General features: G+C 40.9%; 1 protein-coding gene across 3 annotated transcripts in view; it reads right to left on the reverse strand.

Moving 5' to 3' along the window:
* Positions 1–2367: 2367 nt before the first annotated feature.
* Positions 2368–25617, reverse strand: part of MAP3K20 (mitogen-activated protein kinase kinase kinase 20) — a 196732-nt gene continuing 173482 nt past the window's right edge. For 2 of the 3 annotated variants that reach the window (XM_032292931.1, XM_032292929.1), the window contains exons 17-20: positions 12681–12797; positions 10077–10151; positions 7041–7191; positions 3589–4323 (exon numbers count right to left, since the gene is read on the reverse strand). In XM_032292931.1, the coding sequence (XP_032148822.1) occupies positions 3623–4323; positions 7041–7191; positions 10077–10151; positions 12681–12797 (1044 nt within the window). In that variant the 3' untranslated portion in view covers positions 3589–3622. Of the gene's footprint in view, positions 4324–7040; positions 7192–10076; positions 10152–12680; positions 12798–25617 lie in introns of all 3 variants that reach the window. The other variant, XM_032292930.1, reaches the window with a different exon arrangement.

The raw sequence follows: 25617 nt of genomic DNA on the forward strand, positions 1-25617 counted from the left end.
GAATATGTTGCAAATCAATTTTTGGTTGTTATTAATATTGCATGTTACCAATTACAGCTTCTGCCACTGTGAGTTTTCTTTTATAGTTACTGTTTCTTGCCAGATTTACTGTTCTGAATTTTACTGTGAATAGTTTTAAATATTACTTTTAATTTTATGAGCTGTATTTATTATAAATTGGCTGAAAACAATTGATAATTATATTTCTTTCTAAAGTAGTCCTTGATTTTAAAAAAATTTCCAGTTCTCCTCTACAGTTTTGGGATTATCCAATTATTCAGCCTGGGTCCATTATATTGCTAATGTAGTGACTGTGCAAAGAGCCAAACATCCTGCTTTGGGCTTTGCCTGGAATAAAGACTGCCTCTGTGGTAGCAACCAATATAGCCTTGGCACTTGCAAACTAGCTCTGAAGCCTAGTTAGGGAAAATCTCCACATTTAGAGGTACCCTGTTCAAGATCCACTCTTTCGATTGGTTCCTACTGTAATATTTTTCTCCTAATCCTAAAATAATATCCCTATCCCTTTGTTTCCTTTTTTTTTTTTTTTTGGAGGGGTTCTTAATCTCATCCCTTGCAACTAATATAATGTTAGCTACAGATTTACTTTTATGGGGGAAAAAAAAGTCCCGTTAATCCTTGCTTTGCTCTTGACTTATGTTCATGTTTCAACCTGGCAAGGGACTTTTGGTGAATAAGCATCATTAGCGGGGAAAAAAAGAAAGAACATCCAACTTATTATTTCTTTACAGTCAAGAAGCAGACTGCAGATGTTCTTACTTTGATTTTTGACTGGGAGCATTGATGCTGACAAGTGTTTTTCCATGAGATACTACAAAGTGGTCAGTTTTGTGGGCTGGTGAAATAACCTCTTTGCAGTCACTGACTGCGCTAAATAGGGCTGAAATCATTGAATTATTTTATTACCAGCTTGGATTCCCTATCTCATAACCCAAGAAAGCAAGATGGAAGAAAAGAGCATGAAACTAGCAACAATGTAAACTAGACTCTTCAATAATTCCCCAGAATGCAAATTTTGTTTCACGATTAAAGCCATACTTTGTGTTCCTTTCAGAGTGACTCAGTCAAGCCTGTTCATCTATTTATTCAAAAATTCTAATCAAAATATTTCATTGCTTATTTAGAAATGGGATGACATTAAGATAGCATATTTTGTTTTAGTCTACTTTTCTTTAAACGAAGGACAGAAAGGAAACATAACTGAAAACAGACTTGCTTGATAAACTTCATGAGAAAGGATCACGGTGGAGCTGAAAACTGTTGAGAAGTATTAAGTTTACCCTGCCCCCGTGGGTTCCTCATGGAGAATACCTTTTAGTTTGTCTGTAATCAGTGGTGAGCAGGTAACAGCTGCCTACTTGGTATATTTTTGAGTTATAGGAAAATAGAGAACACCTGTTTGTTAATAATAGTCACCTGTTCAGAGAATAAATACGTGGATCAGAACCTGCTCGGGGCCTTCAGCCTGGAATGCTATCAGCCCCTGAGGCTGTCAGCTCGGTAGGCTGGGGGCCCACTGGATAGACCCAGTTTGCTCTTCTATCTGGGTGTTTGCCTCTCATTTCCTTCAGTGCCACCTGGGTGGGGGTCTCCTGGCTGAGCTGGTACTTGGTAGAAAACCTTAGAAGTTGGCTACACATGGTGGAAAAGAGGCCCTCACTAACTCACTACACATTCCCCTTGCTTTTTCTTGTAAATGCATTTGGCACACAATAAAACTTATAAAATCAAGTTGTTGAATCAATGTTTAGGTGATGACAACTTCCCCTGTAAATAAAGGTCATTTCCTATAACTTTAGTATTGATTGACTGATTGAGATAGGATCCTGCTGTTGCCCAGGCTGCAGTGCAGTCACCTCACTGCAGTCTTCACCTGCCAGGCTCAAGTGATCCCCCTGGCTCAGTCTCCTGAGAAGCGGGGACTACAAGCATATGCCACCATGCCCAACTAATTTTTGTATTTTTTTGTAGAGATAGTGTTTCCATATCTGACCAAGACAGGCTGGTGACCCAGGCTGGCCTTTAACTCCTGGCTCAAGCAATCCTCCTGCCTCAGCTTCCCAAAGTGCTGGGATTACAGGCATGAGCCACCGTGCGTGGCCCACCTTGTCTTTAATGCTATCAAAGTACAGTTTTCCCCACCAGGCCTCAAATAACGTATCACACAGCAGAGCAGCTACTTTGAGAACATATGCATGTACTCTGACGACCACTTCTTTTAAAAAAGATTTCAAACCCACAAAATTACCAGAGTGTCCTTTGGATTTCTATAGAGCACTGAGAGTCCTATGTAGGGCAAAGGACACTTGATTTTCAGGGTTAGTGAACGCTGAATGGAATCTTAGAATATTGAAAGTAACATTTATTGACTTGATGTAGAATAAGTTCGTTGCTACCTGACTTTTTTGGTTTGTAAAACATGAAGCATTTCACAAGTTGGATCATCCCACCATTTCTGCCCTAAGCTGCAGGTCTCCTTGCACCCCCACCGATTTTACCTCTTTGCCTGCAGCTGCTTAGAGCAGTCTTGCTGCAAAGCTGATATTTACTGTCTCATTCCAACAAGGATGTTAGTAATTTTAAATTTCTGTGGCTTTTAGATTGTGACGTTATCATCTTGCTCTGAGTCTGTTTTCTTTTAGATTTTAGATTTCTGACATCCCAAGGGGCCTTTATGGACTTGTTTTTCCCCCTTTGCTCCTTCTTTGGTGAAATTTAGAAAATAATATTCAAAAGCAGTCCCAGGGAGGTTAGGAAGAGAAAGAACCACAAATCTAGGCAATTTAAATCTTTAGTTTCTGAATTGTAATGAATGAGATATGCATCATAATCAACATTAAATTCAGTAACCTTTTTTATTACTGAAAAATGACAAGCCAAATCTGTTCAACTCTGACCATGATAAAAACACAAATATCTTACTAAAATAAATACTAAATACTAACTAGCAGAGTTGAGCCAAGGGTGGGCTCAGTGAGGTACCCGCCTTGGGCACAAAATTTAAGGGGGCATCAAAAGAGGGGAGGAAAGAAACAAAACCCCAAACCAAAAAACTCAATAATCAAGCTAAATGATATTTTAATGTAATACTTTAAAAAGAAAACAAATGCAAAAAAAAAAAAAAATGAACAAAATATCAACATGTTAAATAAAGACAAGATCAGTAACAGTGCCTTGCCAGGCCATACTGCAGCCTCAGCCAAAAGGAAAAATCAGTAACGCCGATCCTGTCTTTACCTAAAAATGTGAATTTTTTGTTGACCTCACTTGCTTTACCCTAGTCCTCGCCCTGCTAACAAGAATATCAGTGGTTAGGGTAAAAAGATGGCATAACCCTTCCTCTAATGTTCACTCGAGGGAGAAAATATGTGTAGTGATTTTCAAGTCCAGTAATGATCACTGGGCAATCAGAATCCATAATTTTGGCCCTGGTTTGGCTATAGTCTCAATTAAAAGGTATTTCCCAATCCAAAACATGGAAGTGTTGTCTTTTTGTTAATTCGGTCTGAAGGGATCATATTATCAAAAGCCATTACATTTCTTTTTTCTTTTTTTTTTTTTTTTTTTAACCTGCTTAGAAAAACTTATGGAGTTCAGTTCATCAAAAGTTTCTCCATCCACGGTGGTCCCCTCTGGCTCTCTCTTTATTGGATTTGGCGGGAGAGGGCCTGTGGGGCTTTTTCCGGTATTCCACTTTTGTCCAGCTGCCCTCGCTGACTTTGCTCTCCTCTTCATTGGCTCTTGAGTCAGTCTCAGGGTGCAAAGGCATCCCTGGTATGGTTTTGGGTTGGTGGAGGTCCCTGGGGCTTCTCTTGAAGTCAGGTGACTGCTGAGCCTTGAGTGCTGACTGAGAAACCCTGTAGAACTTTCCAGGATATCTTTCTCTTGAAGGAGTAGAATGCTGACTTTTTCCACTGTATCTTCCTCTAGGAGAAGAATTGAGTGATATACTACCACGACCATATTTGTTCCTGCTTCTGTCTGAGTAGCGACCCCGCTCGGAAGAGGTGTCCGTTTTGCCGCTGGAAAAGCCACTGTCCCTAGAGTTGAGATGCAGGGAAGAGAAGTTTTTGGTCAGTCCATACTGAGTAGGAGAGGAGCTTCTGGACTGGTTCACAGGTGTGATCTGTTGATACTTAATGGGCACCTGGTTCCGTCTCACAGCAGCAGCATAGGAATCCTGGCCATCAAAGTGTGAGAAGTATGGTGACCCCAGAATAGGATTGCTCTGGGAACGCTGTAAGGAAGTGTTGGATGCAATCTGCCGCATCCTCAGAGTATCTAACCACTGGCAATCAGCACCTGCAGGAGAAATGGAAATGAGCATCTTTTAAGCCACACTAAAGCTGCATGCCTAATTCACATGCCTGTCTTAGGATAATTCAAGGCTGTTTGCATTGCTGTAAGCTTTGCCATTCATAGAAATTCTAGGCTATGTATAAGGACATTTCCTTTATTACAAATACTTTAAAAAATAAGGACATTTACACTTACTCAATATATGCTATGTGCTTGGCATTGTTCCATGGGCTTCACTTATACTGTCTCATTTAATCCTCTCAATAATCTTCTTGGGTAAATACTAATAGTCTTATTCTTTAAATGAGGAAGTTTGGGAGGTCAAGATCACTCAGTCAATAACACCAAGTCCTTCTGCATCTAAATCCCATCTTCTTCCTACATAGTTGTGTTGTCACTTCTAGAAAGTGTGTTCAGGTGTCAGGGGCATGTTTAGTAAACAAAAGGGTTTTTTTTTTTTTTTTTTTTTTTTTTTTTTCCTGCAACATGCCCTTTTAAAACCTCAAGGACCTTAAATGCATATAAAAGAAATGAGGTTCCAAAGGTTGAGACAGCTAGAGACTGTTTGGAAGAAAGACCATTCATGTGTCCAGTGGAGAGATCCTGAGGCTTGGGAATAAGATGTATTTTCAGCAGAAAAAAATGAAGCTGCCTTGGCAAGTAGGAAGAAGTTAAGGTAAAAGAAAATGGGTGGTCGGGCATGGTGGCTCACCCCTGTAATCCCAGCACTTTGGGAGGCTGAGGTGGGTGGATCACAAGGTCAGGAGTTCTAGACCAGCCTGACCAACATGGTGAAAGCCCCGTCTCTACTAAAAATACAAAAATTAGCCAGGCGTGGTGGCATGAGCCTGTAATCCCAGCTACTCAGGAGGCTGAGGCAGGAGAATTGCTTGATTGCCCTGGGAGGTGGAGGTTGCAGTGAGCAGAGATCATGCCATGGCACTCTAGCCTGGGCAACAGAGCAAAACTCTGTCTCAAAAAAAAAAAAAAAAAATGGTGAATTAATAAGGATCATTTAGTAAGGTATATTTCAGTGAATAAGCAAGTTCCTCACACCTGAGATCTTTTCTGTTTTCCTCCGAGTCTGAACAATGTTGTTCATGTTCTAGAGTTCCTCCGTGGTCCTCCAGGCCTCAGCTACTACCCCCTGCTCATGCAGATGGCACATCTGGAGGGTATCAGAGCATGCATATGTCTCTGTCTCCCTCACTGCCTGGGCACAGGTGACCCATACCCCTAAGGTGAGTGACTTGTCCAGACAATTCCAGAGACTCCTCCCAGGCTTCAATCCATCACAATGCTTTTTTTTTTTTTTTTTTTGAGGGAGTCTCATTCTGCCATTCAGGCTGGAGGGCAGTGGCCCAATCTTGGCTCACTGCAACCTCTGCTTTCCAGGTTCAAGCAATTCTCCTGCCTCAGCCTCCAGTAGCTGGGATTACAGAAGCACACCGCCACACTCGGCTAATTTTTTGTATTTTATTAGAGATGGGGTTTCACCGTGTTGCCCAGGCTTGTTGGGAACTCCCGAGCTCAGGCAATCTGCCCGCCTCAGCCTCCCAAAGTGTTGGGATTATAGGCGTGAGCCACCACCGCTGGCCTACAATGCCTTCTTTTGTTGTTGTTATTGTGTGCATGTGTGCATTTTATTGTGATAAAACACATTTTCCATCTTAGCCATTTTCAAGCATATAGTTGAGTGGTGCTGGTATATTCACATTGTTGTGCAACAGATCTCTGTAATTGTTTCATCTTGCAGCACTGAACCTGTAAACCCATTAATTGCTACGTTCCTCTTTCCCCTTCTCCCCCACCCCTGCTTGTTAACTATCTTCTACTTCCTGTTTCTATGACTTTGATTGCCTTAGATACTTCCCATGAGCAGTATCATACAGAATCACAATGCTTTCTTTCTCTCCCCTTGACTTCTCTGGAATTTTGGCTTCCAATAGAACCCTGATTTTGCTCAGTCTCCAACCCCCTCCATGAAGCCATTCTGGCTCCAGGAGCCGACTTTAATGAGTCTAAGTCAGATGTGCTCATGCTATGTTTAGGGATGGACAAGTTGCTCCATTCTGGCTAAAGCAGAACTGGTGAGGGATAGTCTGTTGGTGGTTTCTAGAAAAGTTTTCCTTACTCATAAATATAAGAACAGCTAGAGAATCTAACCCGTTATTTCCTCTGGGCATTGCCATATCTTTGTGTGTTGACTGTAAACAGGGAAGGAGCCGAGGGCAAAGGCAACCTATTGACCGTGGCAGGGTAGAAAGAAGGGAAGGTTTATTCCTCCATCTTAATGTTTGAGCCAGCTTATCTTACTGCGCCTGGAACCTGCCCTACCTCTGGACTTCTTGCTATGGAAGATAATAAATTTTATCACAGTTTAAACCAGTGGTTTAAGGACTTTAGAGTAGTTCTTAATCACTGGGAAGGCTTCTTAAAATGCAGATTGTGGGTCCTAGCCCCAAACTTCTGATTCAGTAAGTCTGGGCTTGGGCCTGAGAATCTGCATTTCTAGCAAGCTCACAGGTAATCCCGATGCTGCTGGTCCTGGGGAGAATTATTGGAGTAAGCCAGTTGAAACGGGGTTTTCTGCTACTTGAAGCTCAAAGATAGATCTCAACTGATGGAGCTGGTATCCTCTGAGCCTTCACATGATATGAAAATGTCATAATTCAGTTTCTGGAATGTAGCACACATCTAATATGGGAACACCAACTTACTTGAGTCGGACCTGCTTCCAGGGTTGCCATCTGAATTGGCAAATAATGTCTGAATGGCTAGTTGGACGGCTTTCACTTCGTCCTGAGGTTTTGTTCTACTCCACTGAATCGAGTGGACGTGTTTAGTGCTTTTTGGAGTTCTAACATCACTCTGGTGAAACAAACAAAAAGAAACATGACCAAATAGACACACTTAGATAAGATATCCAGGTTATTACATCACTTCAATTTCACTTCTTAGAACACTGTCATAATGCACTAGGAAAATATTCTGAACGATTGGCCCAAATCTGCTAATTGGATTAAAAAAATTTTAACCACTTAATTTCTTAGTGGGTCATAGCACTTATTTCTTAATGGATTATAACATGTATTTCTTAGTAAGCTGTAGTAGCTAAAAAATAAGGTTGTCTTCTCCCAGAATTTATAATATTTGACATATCTCAACTTACCTCTTTGTTTAATAAGAAATAAAAAAATTACCTCTTCTATTCATAGTATTTGAAGACAGATATTTTGTTGAATATATGAAAATCTGGCCACCATGTTTGCCTAAGACTGCATTTGGATCCTCAAGGGAACTGAGCAAATGTGCAGTGGGGGAGTGAATTACCTGCATGGAGGAGGAACGCTCTCAGATGCAAAAGTAGGACAGGATCAGTAAGAAATGGGGACCAGGAAAGGAGAGGACACTAGGTCAAGACACATCACTGTCTTGTCCTGAAATGGCCTTCCTCACCAGGTATCACCAATCAGTGTCAATTAAAGAGTCTCCAGGATTCAATATGGTTAGGGAAATATGTTTAAAAAAACTGAGGTGAAAACTCCAGACACAAGTATCATTATGGGGTCTAAAAAAGGAGGAGGAGGGCGAGGAAAGGGCAAGAGAAGAAGAAAAAAAAACAACTGGGCATGCTGTGTCTCCAGAACTGTCTAAGGCAGGCAGAGGTAGAATCTGGTTCTAATTGTCTGATTACTAACAAGAGGGCTTTGCCTGGAGAGTGAGAACCAGTTAAGAAGCTTAGAATATAGCCTAGAGTCCAAGGTCCTCAAGACCAACCAGTCTCTTTTGTTTGGGTTTTGCATCTTGCAAGCAACGCTTTGACAAATAATATAACTTCTCAGATACCTCATCCGTCACAGCCTGTGCACCCCAGCAGATGAGGATAAATAATTACTGTAAACCTTTTTGGCTTCCAGCCTGGTTAAGTGGATTTCTTTTCTTTTTTTTTTTTTTAATATGGAGTGTCGCCCTGACACCCATGCTGGAATGCCATGGCGCGATCTCGGCTCACTGCAACCTCTGCCTCCTGGGTTCAAGTGATTCTCCTGCCTCAGCCTCCTGAGTAGCTGGGACTACAGGCATACACCACCATACCTGGCTAATTTTCGTATTAGTAGAGATGGGGTTTTACTATGTTGGCCAGGCTGGTCTCAAACTCCTGACCTCAGGTGATCCACCTGCCTCAGCCTCCCAAAATGCTGGGATTACGGGCATGAGCCATCACGCTTGGCCGTTTGTTTGTTTGAGATTGAGTTTCACTCTGTCACCCAGGCTGGAGTGCAGTGGGGCCAACTCGGCTCACTGCAATTTCTGCCCCCAGGTTCAAGCAATTCTCAAGCCTCAGCCTCCTGAGTAGCTGGGATTACAGGTTTGTGCCGCCACACTAGCTAACTTTTGTATTTTTAGTAGAGACGGGGTTTTGCTATGTTGACCAGGCTAGTGTCGAACTCCAACAATTCTGTCACTGAGTACTTCACAACTCAGGACTTCCTTTCATCGCTCCGAGCCTATTTTTCCTACCTACAAAATGAGGGTAATAATATCTTTCGGAATTTTTTTTTTTTTTTTTTTTGGAGACAGGTGTCTCACTCTGCTGCCGAGACTAGAGTGCAGTGGTATGATCGGCTCACTGCAAGCCTCAACCTCCTGGGCTCAAGAGATCTGCCCCTCTCAACTTCCCAAGTACCTGGGACCACAGACATGTGCCACCACACCCTGCTAATTTTTGTATTTTTTGTAGAGATAGGGTTTTGTAATGTTGCTCAAGCTGGTCTCAAACTCTTGGGCTCAAGTGATCTGCCCAACTCAGCCTCCCAAAATGCTGGGATTACAAGCTCACACCTGTAATCACACACACTGTGCCTGGCCGATATTTTTCAGTATTTATTTACATGAAATTAGTGTGATTAAACTGGTATAAGCACCTCTAACAGTGCCTGGTTCATGGTAAATCCTTAATAAGTGTTTCTTGAATGAATGAATTAGATGAGTGAATGAAATGCATGTCCCTGTGGTGGTAAGTGCATACTAATATCTCCATGTATGCCAAGACTGTACTATAACTGTTGCCCTCCACCCACTCCCACCAGGTTTTTATACCTTGTGAGGTTATGTTCTACCAGCCACAAATATCTTATTGATTAAAAAAAAAAATTAGGCTGGGCACAGTGGCTAATGCCTGTAATCCCAGCACTTTGGGAGGGCGAGGTAGGCACATCACGAGGTCAAGAGATCGAGACCATCCTGGCCAACATGGTGAAACCCCATCTCTACTAAAAAATACAAAAATTAGCTGGGTGTGGTGGTGTGTGCCTGTAGTCCCAGCTACTTGGGAGGCTGAGGCAGGAGAATTGCTTGAACCCAGGAGGTGGAGGTTGCAGTGAGCCGAGATTGCACCAATGCACTCCAGCCTGGTGACAAAGCAAGACTCTGTCTCAAAGAAAAAAAAAAAAATTAGTACTAAGCATTAGTATCCCCAGTACCAAACATCTTACATGGTATATAGAAGGTGTTCAATCCATAAGGAATGAATGAATGAATGAAGCACTACCTCAGTCTCTATCTGGGTGAGTATATCCTGTTCTCTTTTCTTCCCAACATGTTGTTTGAGAAATTATATTGATCTTCCCATGTTCATGTTGCTTAGTTTCTCTCCAAATAAATTCCAATGAATTATATGCTCTGAGGTAACAGATAAATTTATATTCATTAACTGATGGTGAGGCCACCGGCCTTTTGCCCCGAGAGCTTACCTCATATGTGACAGTGCACTCCACAGTCTGATTTTTTGCTATTCCTACAATCCACTTCTCCATTACAAATGGTGGCTGAAAAACAGAAGTTGGGATGGTGTAGTACCGTAACACAGTCTGCTCTACTATATATAGTATGTTTCTCTGAAGCCAGTGTGCCATATACAATTAGAAAATAGGGGTGTAATATCAGATTATCATGAAAGCCTTGTCAGTTCCCATGTGGTCACTCACAACATGCTAATGTTTGGGGTTTTGCTTTTCATAAGACATCCTTTTGTATATCTGTAAACAGCTAGTCATGGTCTCCCACAGTCTTCTTTTCTGATATAACATTTGCTATCACTCAGTCCTATCATTAGGTCATTAATTCATTCTAAAGTTTGAAACATCAGTTGGAAAGCTTTCCCACAATTAAGAGAAATCCATAGCAATATGAGAAGACCCTGAAGTGCTTTCCTTGAGCGAAGTCGTGGCTGGCTTTGTGGCTTCAACAATCGCTCTGCTTTCCATGACCTCAGACTATTCAGCAAAGTTGCACATACACATGAAGAAACCGTGGTGAAGTTTTTCCACCGTATTAAAACAAAGGATTAGTGAAGAAGCCTGTATCCTATTTTAATTATAATGAAAACAGCCTCAGAAATAAGCTGCACTCTCCTCCCATCCCCCTTTCACTTTAGATTTAAGGCTGCAAAAGAATGACTGGCTGTGAGACAGGTTCAAAGAAAATGTGGTAGAGATTTAGCTGGGCTAGGTTTTCTCTGAGACTGAGTCTCTGTTGCCTAGGTTGGCTCACTGCAACCTCTTCCTCTCAGGTTCAAGTGATTGTTAAGTCTCAGCCTCCCAATTAGCTGGGATTACAGGAACATGCTACCACAGCTGGCCAATTTTTTGTATTTTTAGTAGAGATGGGGTTTCACCATGTTGGTCAGGCTGGTCTCCAACTCCTGGCCTCAAGTGATCTGTTCATCTCAGCCTCCCAAAGTGAAGGGATTACAAGTGTGAGCCACTACACCCAGCCTGGGCTAGTTTTTTTGCTGCTGCTGTTGGTTTTAAATTGGGATTGTTACTGTTTCTATTGATGTTTACAAATTCTATAAATTTTGATTGATCTGTCCCAGTTCTAGTTTTCCTATAATCCTGTTAATGTTGGTGTGTGATTTGGCATGTGTGTCATGATAGCAGAAACACATTCAGTTTAGCAAATTCATGTCATGGGTGGGGAAGAAAGAAGAAATACTTTTCCAGTCTTCAAGACAACATACTATGTCCCCCCAAAATTAGAGAAAGATAAAACTAAATCATAACCCTTACAGGTTAACAATGCCATGGAAATAACTCCTCGATGTGCAGAGGAATCCAACCATGAATATCAAATAAATCTACTTGATGAATCCATTTGTAAATTAAAAGGACTTGGTTGTTAAGCACTCTGATGCTTATGAAGAGAACACATTTACAATGTGTTCTCTCTAATGCATGCCTTAGAAGAGCCATTTTAGTTCCCTACTTGTGTTTGTACCCGGGTTTTTTGCTACAAGCTCCACTTTCTTCACTGAAACCAAATGCCTGGTTAATAGTGTATTACAGTTAATGGAGTATGTGAGGTTAGGGTGACTGTCCTGTTGACTTCATGGTTATTTGCCTGAAGTTGTTGACCTTCTACAATTGAAGTCTCATTTGTATTTTTTCAGTATGATTGGGACAGAATTGAATTTTTTTCCATTTTGAGGTGCAAGCTAAGCATTTCCATAAGACTTTCTTCAGTGTTTTCATCAGCATGCTTCCACCACTGTCCCTAGTGTAGTAACATGCTCTCTGGCCACTCCAGGATTTCATAGGTGTGAACTTAAGGAAGCCATTAAGACTTCAATGTGGCCGGGTGCGGTGGCTCACGCCTGTAATCCCAGCACTTTGGGAGGCCAAGGCGGGCGGAGCACAAGGTCAAAAGATCAAGACCACCCTGGCCAAAATGGTGAAACCCAGTTTCTACTAAAAAATACAAAAAATAGCTGGGTGTGGTTGCGTGCACCTGTAGTCCCAGCTACTTGGGAGGCTGAGGCAGGAGAATTGCTTGAACCTGGGAGGCAGAGATTGCAGTGAGCCGAGATTGCACCACTGCACTCCAGCCTGGCACCTGGCAACAGAGCAAGATTCTGTCTCAAAAGACTTCAACGTGTGCCTCATAATTAACCTCATCTCAGTCCTTCAGCAAATTGACCTCAACCTAGAAAGTCTTCCTCTGTATAAGTTTTCCAAAGTTTAAAATTACTCAAAATTTGAAGTAAATATTTTCATCGTTCACATTTTCCTTTCGTTAATAAATGAGAGTAAGCATAAAGAAATGTAGAAGAGAAAAATTTTAAAAATTAAACGATACCTTTTTGCAGTGCTTTTTAGTTCACACAGCATAAGTGGAATTTTAACAAAAACCCATTATGATCTCAATCTGCTAAATAAAACGTGCCTTTCAACAGCCAGCTCGAGGCTGAGCTGATGTGAGCATGGACAAGTATAAAAGCACACTGCTGGGGTATTTTAATGTCTTTGTTTGATATCTGTGAATTCAAAAGAGCTTTTAAGCCGTAAATAGAACCCTACCTTTGTCATCTTTAAAATCTCCGCATCAGGTAGGTTAGTGTTGAATGTCACATCTTTTATGTAGGTTATTGCAATTTCATCCCCATCCATCTCCATATACATTTTCCACTTACAATCCTGGAATTAAAAACAAAATTATAGAATCTGAGAAAGTGAAACATTTTTTTAGTCTCAATGTTTCATAACACATAAAATATTCTAAATGAAGTAGTATTGGAGTGGCTTTTTTTTCCTTTTTCAATAAAAGGACATGAAATTAGATTCCTATGTATGTCGAAATAAGCTCCAGTTAGTGCAGCCTTGAGACATAATTTATCAGTTTTAAGTGTTCTATAATAGGAGTTACAAAATCAAAATCCCGAAGGGACCAGGCCGATAATAAAAATGAGTAAAGCCAGGCAGTTTCCTTATAAAGCTTTGAGGCAACCTTTTAAAACAGACCCATTTAATTTACATATTAAACATTGTGGGAACATTTTCTCATTGCTATGAAGAAATGTGGGTTTTCTACCTTTCTTGAACTATAAGGCCTTCTTGATTCACCTTTAATTTTCCTAGATTGATAATGATGTGGGTTCAAGAAACTCTTTCCTCTTAGCAAGAAGGAAAACAACAGTGCAAATGTGATGCCACATGAGAATGGACAACTAGGGAGTTATGTGGTGGGTGAGGGACTGTGGGAAGCTGAAGAAGAGTTCCCCTAAAAGCACGCCTACTTCTTGGCTTCTGTTGATTGTTCCCATGTGTAAATATGAGCCCAGTTTTGCTAGGTCCTTTAATATTTCATGAAAAGCTGAGAATTTTGATCCTTATGTAAAACCTCTTGATTTTTAAACGATGGTATGTTCATTAAATTTTATTAAAATCACCATATAATGAAAAAGTGCTTTACACATTAGTTACCAGGAAACTGCAAATTGAAACCACAATGAGGTACCACTATACACCCATCAGGTGTATCAGGCTGAGACTGATAACATCAAATGTTGGCTAGGATTTAGAGTTACTGGAACTCCCACATTAATATTAATACATTGTTGGTGGGAATATAAATTGCTTCAGAAAACATTTTGGTAATTTATTACAAAACCAAATATATGCCTATTCTATGACCCAGAAAATCTGCTAGGTATTTACCCGAGAGAAATGAAAAAGACTTGTCTAGGTATGTTCTTAGCAGCTTTATCGTATTAACTAGAAAGCTTGAAACAAGCCAAGTGTCTATCAAAATGAGAATGGATAAACCATGACATATTGATAGAATGGAATACTACTTAGCAATACAAAGGAAGATGTTACTGATGCATGCAACAACTTGGATAAATCTCAAAAACATTATAGTGAGTGAAAGAAGTATACAGAAAAAAAGCAACTTAATGATTCCATTTATATGATATTCTAGAACAGACAAAACTAATTCATGGTAGAAAAATTCAGAAGGGTGCTTGCTTCTGCAGATGGGGACTTACAAGGTATATGAGGGAACTTTCTGGGGGTAGCAGTAATCTATTGATAGAGGTTTGGGTTACACAGGGGCATGCATTGGTCAAAATTCAGTGAATATACATTTAAAATGTGTGCATTTCTCTTTTTAATTAATTGATTATTAAAACAATTTTTTTGAGACGGGGTCTTGCTTGCTCTGTCACCCAGACTGGAGTATGGTAGTGTGATCCCAGCTCACTGCAGTCTTGACCTCTCAAGCTCAAGCGATTCTCCCACCTCAGTCTCTGAAGTAGCTGGGACCGCAGGCATGTTTCATCATGCTCAGCTACTATTTTCTTATTTTAAATTTTTTGTAGAGATGGGTTTCACTATGTTGTTGCTCTAGCTGGCCTCAGATTCCTGGGCTCAAGTGATCCTCCCACTTCAGCCTCCCAAAGTGCTGGGATTACAGTGTGAGCCACTGCACCTGAACTGCATTTTTTATTCTAGCATACTAAAATATTTAGGAGGAAGCATACTGATATCTGCAAATTAATTTGAAATGTCGCAAAAAAAATAACGATTGATGGATGGCTAGAAGGACAGGTAAATGGGGAAGCCAAGTATATGTGATAAGTCAAGTGTAGTAAAATGTTAATGGTTGAATGGGGGGTGTGAGGGTTCACTGTAAAATTCTTTCAACTTTGCTGTGTAAATAATAATGTTTAGGGATAAACAAAGGAAAATAAACTCACGTCTTTGTTCCAGATTTAAGCCCTGGACCATAAATTCACATTCTCTGTTTATCTGTCCATCTACTTTTTAAAATTTCTTTTTTAGAGATAGTATCTCACTATATTGCCCAAGATGGCCTTGAACTCTTGGCTTCAAGCAATCCTCCACCTCAGCCTCCCAAGTCACTGGGATAGAGGCAAGAGCCACTGCTCCTGGCTCTGTGTTTTTTGAAGAATAAAGAATCCTGAGGACTAAGGCTAATGTACCAAGCACCTTACATGCTGAAACTAGAAAATGCCCTCATAAATAAGGGTGGACCTGGAATGTTTCCTAGAGCAAGCTCAGACATAATTCTTATGGGAAGACATCAACAAAGAGGCTGTTGAAAGTCTGTTGGCTTCAACAGGAAGCTGGGGGTGCCTGATGTTGTAGGAAAGCCTCTAGATGAATTGCAAACCTAGCAGGGCCCATGTCTGACCCTCTTTGCCCAGCCACAGTCACAAGATGGAGAGCCAATTAATGAAGGAAAAGGTCTATTCAATAAAATGAAAACCTGGCTCTTGGTTAACATAAGTCAAATGAGTTTCTCAGAATTGGCGAATCTTTCAGTATTTCTTTGTTTTGGAGCCACTGCTACCCAGGCAACGTGGGTCCTGAGATAACTGGGCAGGATAATGACTGTTTGGTGTCATGATTGCGCATCTCTGAAATAGCAAGAGCCTCCTCAAGGCAGCAGCTGGAATAAAAAGCCTTAGAAGAGAGGAGTTTACTTAGTTCTGTGTCTTTTGCCTGTCAAATTTGGGAATTAAGTTAGTCAAAATACCTCGAACTGCGTGAAAATGCCTGAACTCCCCCTGCTTCGCTCTCATCCCCTAACCAGAGAGCTCCCCCATGACTTCAAGCTACAAATCAGACCTTTCTCTGCGCATTGTCAGAGCAGCTCTGTGTCAAGAAGGGGCCGACAGGAGGGAAACTCACATTTGTGGAGTGCTTACTATGCTCTAGGCATGTTGCTGGGCACTTACATAATGCTATTTTATCAGATATCCGTAATAACCCTGAAAGTCAGGACTATGTTCCCTTTAGGTGAATGAGAAAAATGAGGCTCAGACAGATTAAAGAACTCTCCTAGGGTTTCCTGGCCAATACGTGGTTGACATCAACACAAGGTTCGTGTGACCCCAAAGCTGGAGGAGATACTAACGAGGACAGACAAGCAGGAGAAGTGGCAGGTGAACCTGCTGCATGGTTCTGTAGAGCTTCATAAACGGATCCAGCCACGGACAACAAGCAGGAGGAAGGAGGACCAGAGAAGGTTTTGCTGATACAACCCAAAAAGCTAGTGGCCATCATCTTCCCTGCAGCGACTGCTTCCCTGCTCCCCAAGGTCCAACGTGGAGAAACGCTGATCCAAGTAACAGGGTTAGAGACCTTTTATTTTTAAATTCTTTCCTTCTACTAAAGAAAGGTTTTTGCCATAAAAGAAGGCAGCTACAAAAGGAGTAAAACTATAATCAGGCCAGGCGCGGTGGCTCACGCTTGTAATCCCAGCACTTTGGGAGGCGGAGGCGGGCAGATCACGAGTCAAGAGATTGAGACCATCCTGGCCAACATGGTTGAAACCCTATCTCTACTAAAAATTCAAAAATTAGCTGGCGTGGTGGTGTGCGCCCGTAGTCCCAGCTACTCAGGAGGCTGAGACAGGAGAATCACTTGAACCTGGGAGGCGGAGGTTGCAGTGAGCCGAGACTGTGCCACTGCACTCCAGCCTGGTGACAGAGCGAGACTCCATCTCAAACAAAACGCTATAATCAAGGAAGTCATGAGACAAGGAGGGCATCATTCATTTCACTAAAAAATAGATTCAGCTTGTTAAAAGCTGGGTGAGAGAGAAAGAACATTCTCCAACATGCAGTGCCCATGTAAATCATTTAGATAATTTGACAATGACCTGACGCAACTCCAGGTGTCTTCAGGGCATCAGTGATGTCATTGTTACCTAGTTAACAAAAGTAATCCACAAGTAAAATAATTGAATTCCTTATATTCTGCTCAGCTTCAAATTAGTCTAAGGTATCCTTAACATTTTTGCCATCTTGTAAGTCATAATTTGCCAGTGAGGACTGTTCACAACTCTGGGATTTAAACAGTTATTGAACTGCACAGGGCACACTGCAGACAATGAGATGGCAGGTAACCAGTTCTTAACCGAGCGACCACTGAAAAGGCTATCATTACAAATAAGATGAGTTAAGTCATCAATAATGTCACTAAAAATAACAATTCCACAACTTTATGAGCCAAATATAGGGTTTTACTTACACATTTACAACCTTTTCAGTACCTTGGCTGTGATAGGGACCAGGTAATGGCACAGTGAACTCTGATTTTTAAACAGTTCACTTTGACTCAAATTTTTTTTTTTTTTTCCTTGAGACAGGTTCTTACTCTGTCACCGAGGCTGGAGTGCAGTGGCGCAGGCTCAGCTCACTGCATCATCAATCTCCTGGGCTCAAGTAATCTTCCCACATCAGCCTCCCAAGTAGCTGGGACCACAGATGTGTGTCGCCATGCCTGGCTAATTCTGCTGCTTTTTTTTGAGACCGGGTCTTGCTCTGTTACCCAGGCTAGAGTGCAGTGGTGCAATTTCGGCTCACTGCAATCTCCACCTCCTGGGTTTGAGAGATCCTCCCACCTCAGCCTCCCCAGTAGCTGGGACTACAGGCATGTGCCACCACACCCAGCTAATTTTTGTATTTTTAGTAGAGACAGGGTCTCACCATGTTGATCACGCTGCTCTCAAACTTCTGACCTCAGGTGATCTGCCCGCCTCGGCCTCCTGAAGTGCTGGGATCACAGGTGTGAGCCACCAAACCCGGCCTAATTTTGCTTTTATTCTTTGTAGAGATGAAGTCTTACTATGTTGTCCAGGCTGGTCTTGAACTCCTGGGCTCAAGTGGTTCTCCTGCCTCAGCTTTGCAAATTGCTGGGATTATGCAGGCATGAGCAACTGTCCAGGGTAAACTATTGATTTTTGGCTTGAGGTGAGTGATAGAAATGCGGGTGCTGATTTTTGAATTAGAAATATTAAAGAGTCAGGCCAGGTGCAGTGGCTCATGCCTGTGATCCCAGCACTTTGGGAGGCTGAGGCAGGCTGATCATGAGGTCAAGAGATCAAGACCATCCTGGCCAACATGGTGAAACCCCGTCTCTACTAAAATATAAAAATTAGCTGGGCATGGTGGTGCACGCCTGTAGTCCCAGCTACTCAGGAGGCTGAGGCAGGAGAATTGCTTGAACCCGGGAGGTGGAGGTTGCAGTGAGCCAAGACTGTGTCACTGCATTCCAGCCTGGTGCCTGGCAACAGAGCAAGACTGTCTCAAAAAAAAAAAAAAAAAAAGAGTCACTTTGAATGTCTGTGAACAACTCTCAAAAGCAAACAGGTCTCTATTCTGAGGTCCTATGGAAACTGCAAAGTGCTCCTTTTCCAAAACTATCTCATCCTGGTAGTTTGAAATGCTCCTGTTATTCACTCCTCTTATTAAGGTGTTGATGATTCCTATTAAAATGGAAACAGTATGGAAAAAATGATACATTAAGCCATTACTAGTGGAACATATTACTAGTGGGGCAAGGTAGGGCAAGATCACAGGTTTAAAGTTTCACTACCTTGGTCTGAATCCCAGTTTTGCCCCCTTTCCCCCTAACCATGGCCAACTTATGTAACCGTTCTGAACCTCAGCGTTCTTTACTCAGAAGTGGACTGTTGTGCCCTATGGAGATTAAACGAGATAATGTAAATGCAGTACCCAGTATTGTGCCAGAACCGAATTAGGAGCTCAAAAAGGAATAATTATCATTATCACCAATATGGTCACCAACACAGCTCCAATTAGTTTACTAGATTAGTTGGTTTGTCATCTAACAGCCATAAAAGGGAATGGGACAGAGAATAAGGTAGCTTTGATGGACGGGAAGGTATAAAGGGTGGGCTAGAAGAGGGACCCTGCTGGAATGGGCAGGCTAGGTCAGTGCATCTCACTTGGGCAGGATCTGGGCATAGCATCCAGGGGGCTGTGAATCACTCAGGTACCAGGGAGTGATCAGAGATGAAAAAGAGAAGATGCAGCCAAGCGGCAACATAACAATGGCCAGTTTCATGAAATGAATCAAAGAAGGAATAAATTCGTATCTTCTTACGTAACACCAAGTCTGACCTTCCCTGCTCCCGCATGTCTTGATTCAGCACTACTAAGCAGCAGCCCCAGATGTCTGGAGGTATTATGCATGATTGACAGCCAAAGAGCTTTATCCTGGATGAGGAAACCGAAGCACAGAGAAATGAAGTAATTTGATGGAGGTCATGCAGGTAGCAGAGGTGGGGCACAAGTACTTGCTTTGCATTTGCAGGGAGTGATAATTACTCTTCAGTAGGAAAAGGGAACCAGCCCAGGAGCAGAGCTGGGCATTGGGAAGTGCTTCTGCTAGGACTTCGAGTAGTAAAAAAAAAAAAGTCACCCTGAATTTTCCACTAGCTAGAAAATCTCCCTCTCAGTGCAAATCTACAAGAAACAGATGGAATTTTGTTGGGGAGAGGGGAATGTTTGCATTTGACATGAATGAAAAATATGACAATTCTGGTGGGTGCCCAGAATACGCATGTTTGTCAGAGCAGCTGCTGAAATACCTGGGTAATTTTAGGAGCAAGTATGTGGCTAACGGAGAATAGAAAGCATTCCATCTGAACTGCTTCAGGATTGCCAATTATGTGAAAAAATTTTCTGAATTAAGACCACTGGCCAACTAAAACAGAAACTCTTACACTGTGAAGATAAAATCCTCAACAACACTCGGTTAAAGCTAAATTAAGTATCTCTTTGTGAGAAATCACTATTACACTCTTTGCAAGCTGTTTAAATTTTTTTAGAGTTCCAAGCTAGTACAAGTAACGCCAAACATAGACATCCCTTCTCCTCCCACAAGGAAGAAGAGAGAATGAAGGAATGAAGAAAAGGGGGAGGAGAGAATAAAAAGAAATAATCAAGATAGAAGTAAGTTTTCCAAAAAGGAAAAGAGATTAAAGGTAGCACAAAAAACCAGAGTTTAAAGTTCTGTGCAATTCAGAAACAGTAATCAATCTCTCTGTCTCTCTCTTTCTGTTTTTCCCTATCAAAATCTAATTGCATTTATGAATATTATAGATAAAACTGTTGAACAATCAAGACCAAGATCACTCAAGACATTTCAGAAAGAGACTCTCAAAATTAGGCATTCAGGTTTTTATAGATCATCTTTACCTGATGTTACAGATGTCTAAAACATTTTAAATTTATTTTCTTATTTAGGTATATTTTGCAAGTAATAAAATGCACAGATTTCAAGTGTACAGTTCCATAAATTTTGACAAAGGTATATATCTGTGTAACCACCAGAATAAGCAAGGTAGTTCTAGTACCCTACGACCACCTTCCCGCATGGCTGTTCCCAGGCAAGCTGCCTACATAACCAGGACACTGTTCCTGCTTCTATCACCACAGATTAAATTTGACTGTTCTAGAACATCACAAAATTAGAATTTTACAGCAGATACTTGTATATGTCTGGCAAAATGTTTTTGAGATTTATCTATGTTAATTAATCCTCATGGCTTTACCCTGTTAGAGAGAGCACTGCCCCCACTTTACAGATAAGGAGACTGAGGTTCAGAATGGAGAGATTTGCAGCAAGGTCATTTGCCTTGGTAGGATGGGAATTCACGTCCAGGCATGCCAAGTCTAAGCTGAGATGTGAATTTTCAAAATCCACCCTCACCCTCCAAAACCATGAATGGAGAAAAACTAAAATCACCCAAGAATGCTCAGTGTGCCAGCAGAAAGAGGCCTGTCTTGAGGAAGCAATGTAAAACATAAAATACAGAGGTCGGGATAAACTTTTTAAGATTCAAGGGAAGGCTGGAACAGACAGTCTCATAGCAGGCAACTGACTGTTGTGAAATCTAAGAGGTAATGCAAGATGAAATAAGAATACGATAAAAAATTTTGGTCATGCTGGTATGAAAAGTAGTAAGATGTTGACGATTTAGGCTTCCGAAGGCTCCTTTTATATGCGTTGCTATTATCTAGCTCAGCTGCTGAAACCTGCAGTTTTAAAGGCAGGAGAGTGGAACATCCTGTGGCAGCACCTGGGTTATTTATCATTAAGTATAACCCTGCTATACTATATTTTATTATGCTGCCTTTAAAAAAAGATAATACAAGTATGGTTAATTTGCTTCCCTTCTTTATCTATACAGTGTCATGACCCAACATGGCTTTGTCCCATGAGATTTGTTTTTTAACCAAAAAGAAAACCACAAGAAACTCTCCCTAAAAATTCCATTAATAACCTCTTTCAGTGCGTATAGGTTGCAGGGTCTGGAACTAAGAATGTTTTAATCTCTTCAGCAAAACAATGTCTCATAATGATGTACAGGACTATTGCTGTACTGATGAAGAATCATACATAATTCAGCACCTTTCACTTGGCACCACTGTGATATCCTCATTAGCCGTGGCTCACAGTGTCTGTCAGATGGTGTCCATGCGAACGCAGGCATTATATTGTCTTTGAGATGTGCAGCTGCTTCCATGACACTGCCAGTATATAAAAACATGACGCCAGTTTGTTTTATTTAGTGCTAAACCTTCCAGTTTGTAAAAACAAGGCTGACACAGAGCCTGACATGAGGCAGTGAAAATAATTAGCTCTCATTTTCTCAGCCTCCTATTTCCTTCTCCCTGCTGTGTTCTCTTTCCACTAAACCACCACATGTCAGTCGAAATGGGAGGCAATTAGTGGGCTCATTTCAGTCCCCACAACTGTGCTGAAAAGAAAGTATTTATGATGGCACAATGAACAGCTGAAAGATTAAATAACATTTGCCTTTTGAAAAGAAAATGACTTCTAGCTAAATGGGCAATTTTTGATTATTCTCAAACAAGCTTAGAGTAGTTGGTTTTTAAAATACAAGAAAGGAAAATGAGTCATTTTTAGGTGAAAGAATCAAATAAAACTTGACACAGTAATGCAAATAACTGATGTTTTATTGCAAAATATGTAAATGCGTTATACCCTTAACAATGGCTTGTGTCTAAGGTCAGGGCAGATTGGTGCCAAGTAGACACCAGTGGAGATAAGGTTGTTATATTGCCTTTTTGGGGGTGGTTATTTGAGTTACGTATGAAAAAGGGGCTTTAGGGGCGATGGTAAAATAAAGTGAAATCAAGTGAGACATACTTTCATATGATGCATTACACACTCGACTATCTCAAATGGCTCAGATGTTAGTTGACATGTTTGGAAAGGGCTTTTTTTTTTTTTTTTTTTCCTTAACTGTATTTGAAATTGGAAAGTACTAGGTCTTTATAATGAAAAAAAAGAATTGCAAGTCTTGCTATTGATTTTTGAATAACTAAGAATCTATTCTATTGCAGACTGGGCTTCTTAACCAATTATAGAAGTTGATCTAGCTTACCTAAGTACTGCTTTAACATTTTGAAATACTGGGAAATCTACTGCAAATAAACTTTTATCCAGAATCGTCAAAATATAAACATATTTTATATTTTATATATAAAATATAAAAATATAAAAGCTCTTCTGCCTGCTAAGTTCTTCTCCCATCCCATGATGTTAGGGGTGACTCAAAGAAATACAATTTTCAAAAAAACACTAACCTAGTTAGTAGGCATTGCTTATCAGTTAAGCTATTATGAATTCAAATCCTAGTGTCCAGGATTGATATGGTTGTCAGACATCCTTGGTTTTCCAACATAGTGCTTTATAATTTTACTTCAAATAGCCAGTCCCTTTTATAGTTGATTATTCTCAACACTTAGATTTTGGTTTAGAAAACAGAAGCCACTGTGAGTACTGAGGTCTCTCGCTGCAGAACTTACAGCGATCCTCAGAAGCTTTTGAAAACTTGCTTCTAAGAGCAAAGATCTCTTTCCCTATAGACAACTGTGCCTGCCATCATGGAGTCACCAACTATGACCGTTTCCACATTTTTAAAAAGATAGTCACAAATTTAAATTTTGTTTTTCTGTTTCCAAACTATATTCTTACTTTTTACAAAAATGAATCCCAATTTTTGATTCATGCATTATGGTCAGTATGAGACAATATGACAAAATGAGACGATGGTGACCTAGAGACCTAAGCCAACTAACAATTGATTCACTGGGAGACTGGCGCTCTCTTTGAGTTAAAGACACTTATTATAGTTGGTAACCAGCAATAATATGCTTGTAATTTATTCAAGCCTATGTTTTATCATGTACATTGCTATTTCAAAAGGAATTCAAAATCTTGATTAAGAAGACTAAGAGGGAACCAAGAGTGTGCTGGAGCCAGCTCCCACGAGCTGACTGCTTACACCCATCCCCAACTTTAAATCCGGTGACATCAGATTGGTAAGGTGAAATCGGCCATGGTGGGAATCTTCACACCATGGAGATCTGCACATACCACAGATCAGGGCTTTCTCCCATTGTTAGACGCTTCCTGGCATGCTAGCATGTAAGCAGGACTGGCAATCCATTCAGCAAGGATGCACTGAGCACCCCGCCCAGTTCTGCTCTAGCTCTCTAGCTCTATAGGCGGCTGTCCAACCTGTTTGACAAAGTACATTGCCATAGTCTGTAATTAGAAATCAGCAGTGAGTTATGCAGTTGTACAGTTCTGAACTGCATTTACTTCTTTGCTCAATTAAAACTTGTGTTTTTTTTCATTTTTTAAAAACCACTTTATTGAGATATAATTGACATACGAAAAGCTCTACCTATTTAATGTATATAACCTGATGAGTTTGGAGATACATATATAAGACAGTACGGACAGGACTCAGCCCCACCCCACCCCCACTGGTGTATTTTTTTCCGTACATCCTCACTGACCATGAGAGTAAACTATGTGAAGAAACTGAGAAGCAGCATTCCGCCATCAATCTTAAGGGAGTTAGCCCTATCACCTGCATGCACACAAAACCAAGACAATGACCCATCCTAACCCCTCGCCTCATTATACTACTCAAATTCCTGCTCCAGGAGCTTATCTGCCATTTTTTGATCATGCGATGCATGTATTAACATGATTTCTGAATCTGCCTGCACACCCTATGCTCTGTCCTGCACATGTAATGACATTCACATACCTCATGCTTATTCATGTCACCCTTCTCAAAATGCTGCAAGACCTGCCCTCAGGGAGCCACTTGGAGAACTCTTGCTCCCATCCTGTCTCCCTTGGGATCGAGCATAAGCCCCAATAGAGTCTTGTCTGGGAAACTTTCTCAGCCTCACGTTAATTTCTGTTGCATGAGAACTCAAGAACAGGTAGGTAATGTATGCACGTATGAGACCATCACCACAACCTATGCCATAAACATTTATCACCTCCAAAAGTTTCCTCCTGCCCTCTTATTTTTTTTTATAAGAATGCTTAACATGAAATCTACTGTCTGCAAATTTTAAGTATATAACAACCTGCTGTTAATTATAGATACTCTGCTGTACGGTACATTTCTAGAACTTATTCATCATATACAATCAAAACTTTGTATCCTGTGACTAATATGTCCCTGTATCCTCTTCCCTAAAACTTGTATTTCTTACAGAACCCTACCACTGCAAGCTTATGCACAAATACATGTGTGCATACATGTATTTTTTCCTCTCAAAAAATAGTTGATCACAGAAATAAACTTCCCTACACCTAATTTTTAATAAATGTAAGATATATCAAAGTAAAGCACTGCTTTTAGCTGTCCTGAAATGTCCAAAAAGTGTTGGCTTTATACTTACAAAATCCTTTTTTTTGTGACCTGTTATTTTATTCATGTTTATCCATTTATTAAAACTTGCACAATAGGAAAAAAAAAACCCCTATTTGACAGTTTTTGATATTTATAGTGCTCTGAGAAAGGGCCTGGAGATTCAATTAAGTTTATTAAATGCAACATTTTATAAGCAATGTGATAAGAACTTAAAAGCACAAAGTATTTGTAAAAAGCAGAATTTTTAACCTATAGATGACATGGCTGGAAAAGCAGAACTATTGATTGAATTTCTTCTGCTGGGGAGGGGGAGGAGAGGCCAGGTGTTAACAATGACGAGGGTGGAAGGCGGGAGAGGGAGTCAGTTGGGCAGGAAGAGTCCTCTTTCGATAACCTTCCACTTTTCAGGCATCAGTAATTCTGCTTCTACCTCTTCAAAAGCTTCCTCTCATTTACTCTTGTGGCTTCTCTTGCCCCTTCAAAATAGGAAACTGGAAGTAAGGACCCACTCACCGGTAGCCGCGTGTTGGGAGAGTTGGGAGAGGCAGGGTGGTGTATCTTACTTTCTCCCTAACCAGGGTCTCTTGTCTATGTCAGGTAATCAGTTCAGACCCACAGAACCCAGCTTCAATCAGGTTTCCTTTGCCTCATTGGGGAGAGGAGGAAATAAGGACACACAGAACAAAGTCTGTGACGGTTGAGCATTTGTAAGGAATGGACGGCCCCTGAAATAGTTCCTTCCTAACTCTGCTTTTGAATTTTTATGACACACACAGTCTCAAAAAGATCTTGGTGGGAAAACTGCTGGGTGATTTGATAGTTTATCTCTTGGCAATTTGAGAATCAATATTCCTGCATGGCAAGCTGATAAGAGAGATAATAATAAAATCTATGCAGCTGAATATTTTAATAAAAAGGGGTGGTTGCCACCCTGGGGAGCACATGAAGTTGTCTGAGATTCTG

Source organism: Sapajus apella, unplaced genomic scaffold, assembly GCF_009761245.1.
Source record: "Sapajus apella isolate SASKATOON/1434 unplaced genomic scaffold, GSC_monkey_1.0 scaffold28, whole genome shotgun sequence".
NCBI lineage: Eukaryota > Metazoa > Chordata > Mammalia > Primates > Cebidae > Sapajus > Sapajus apella.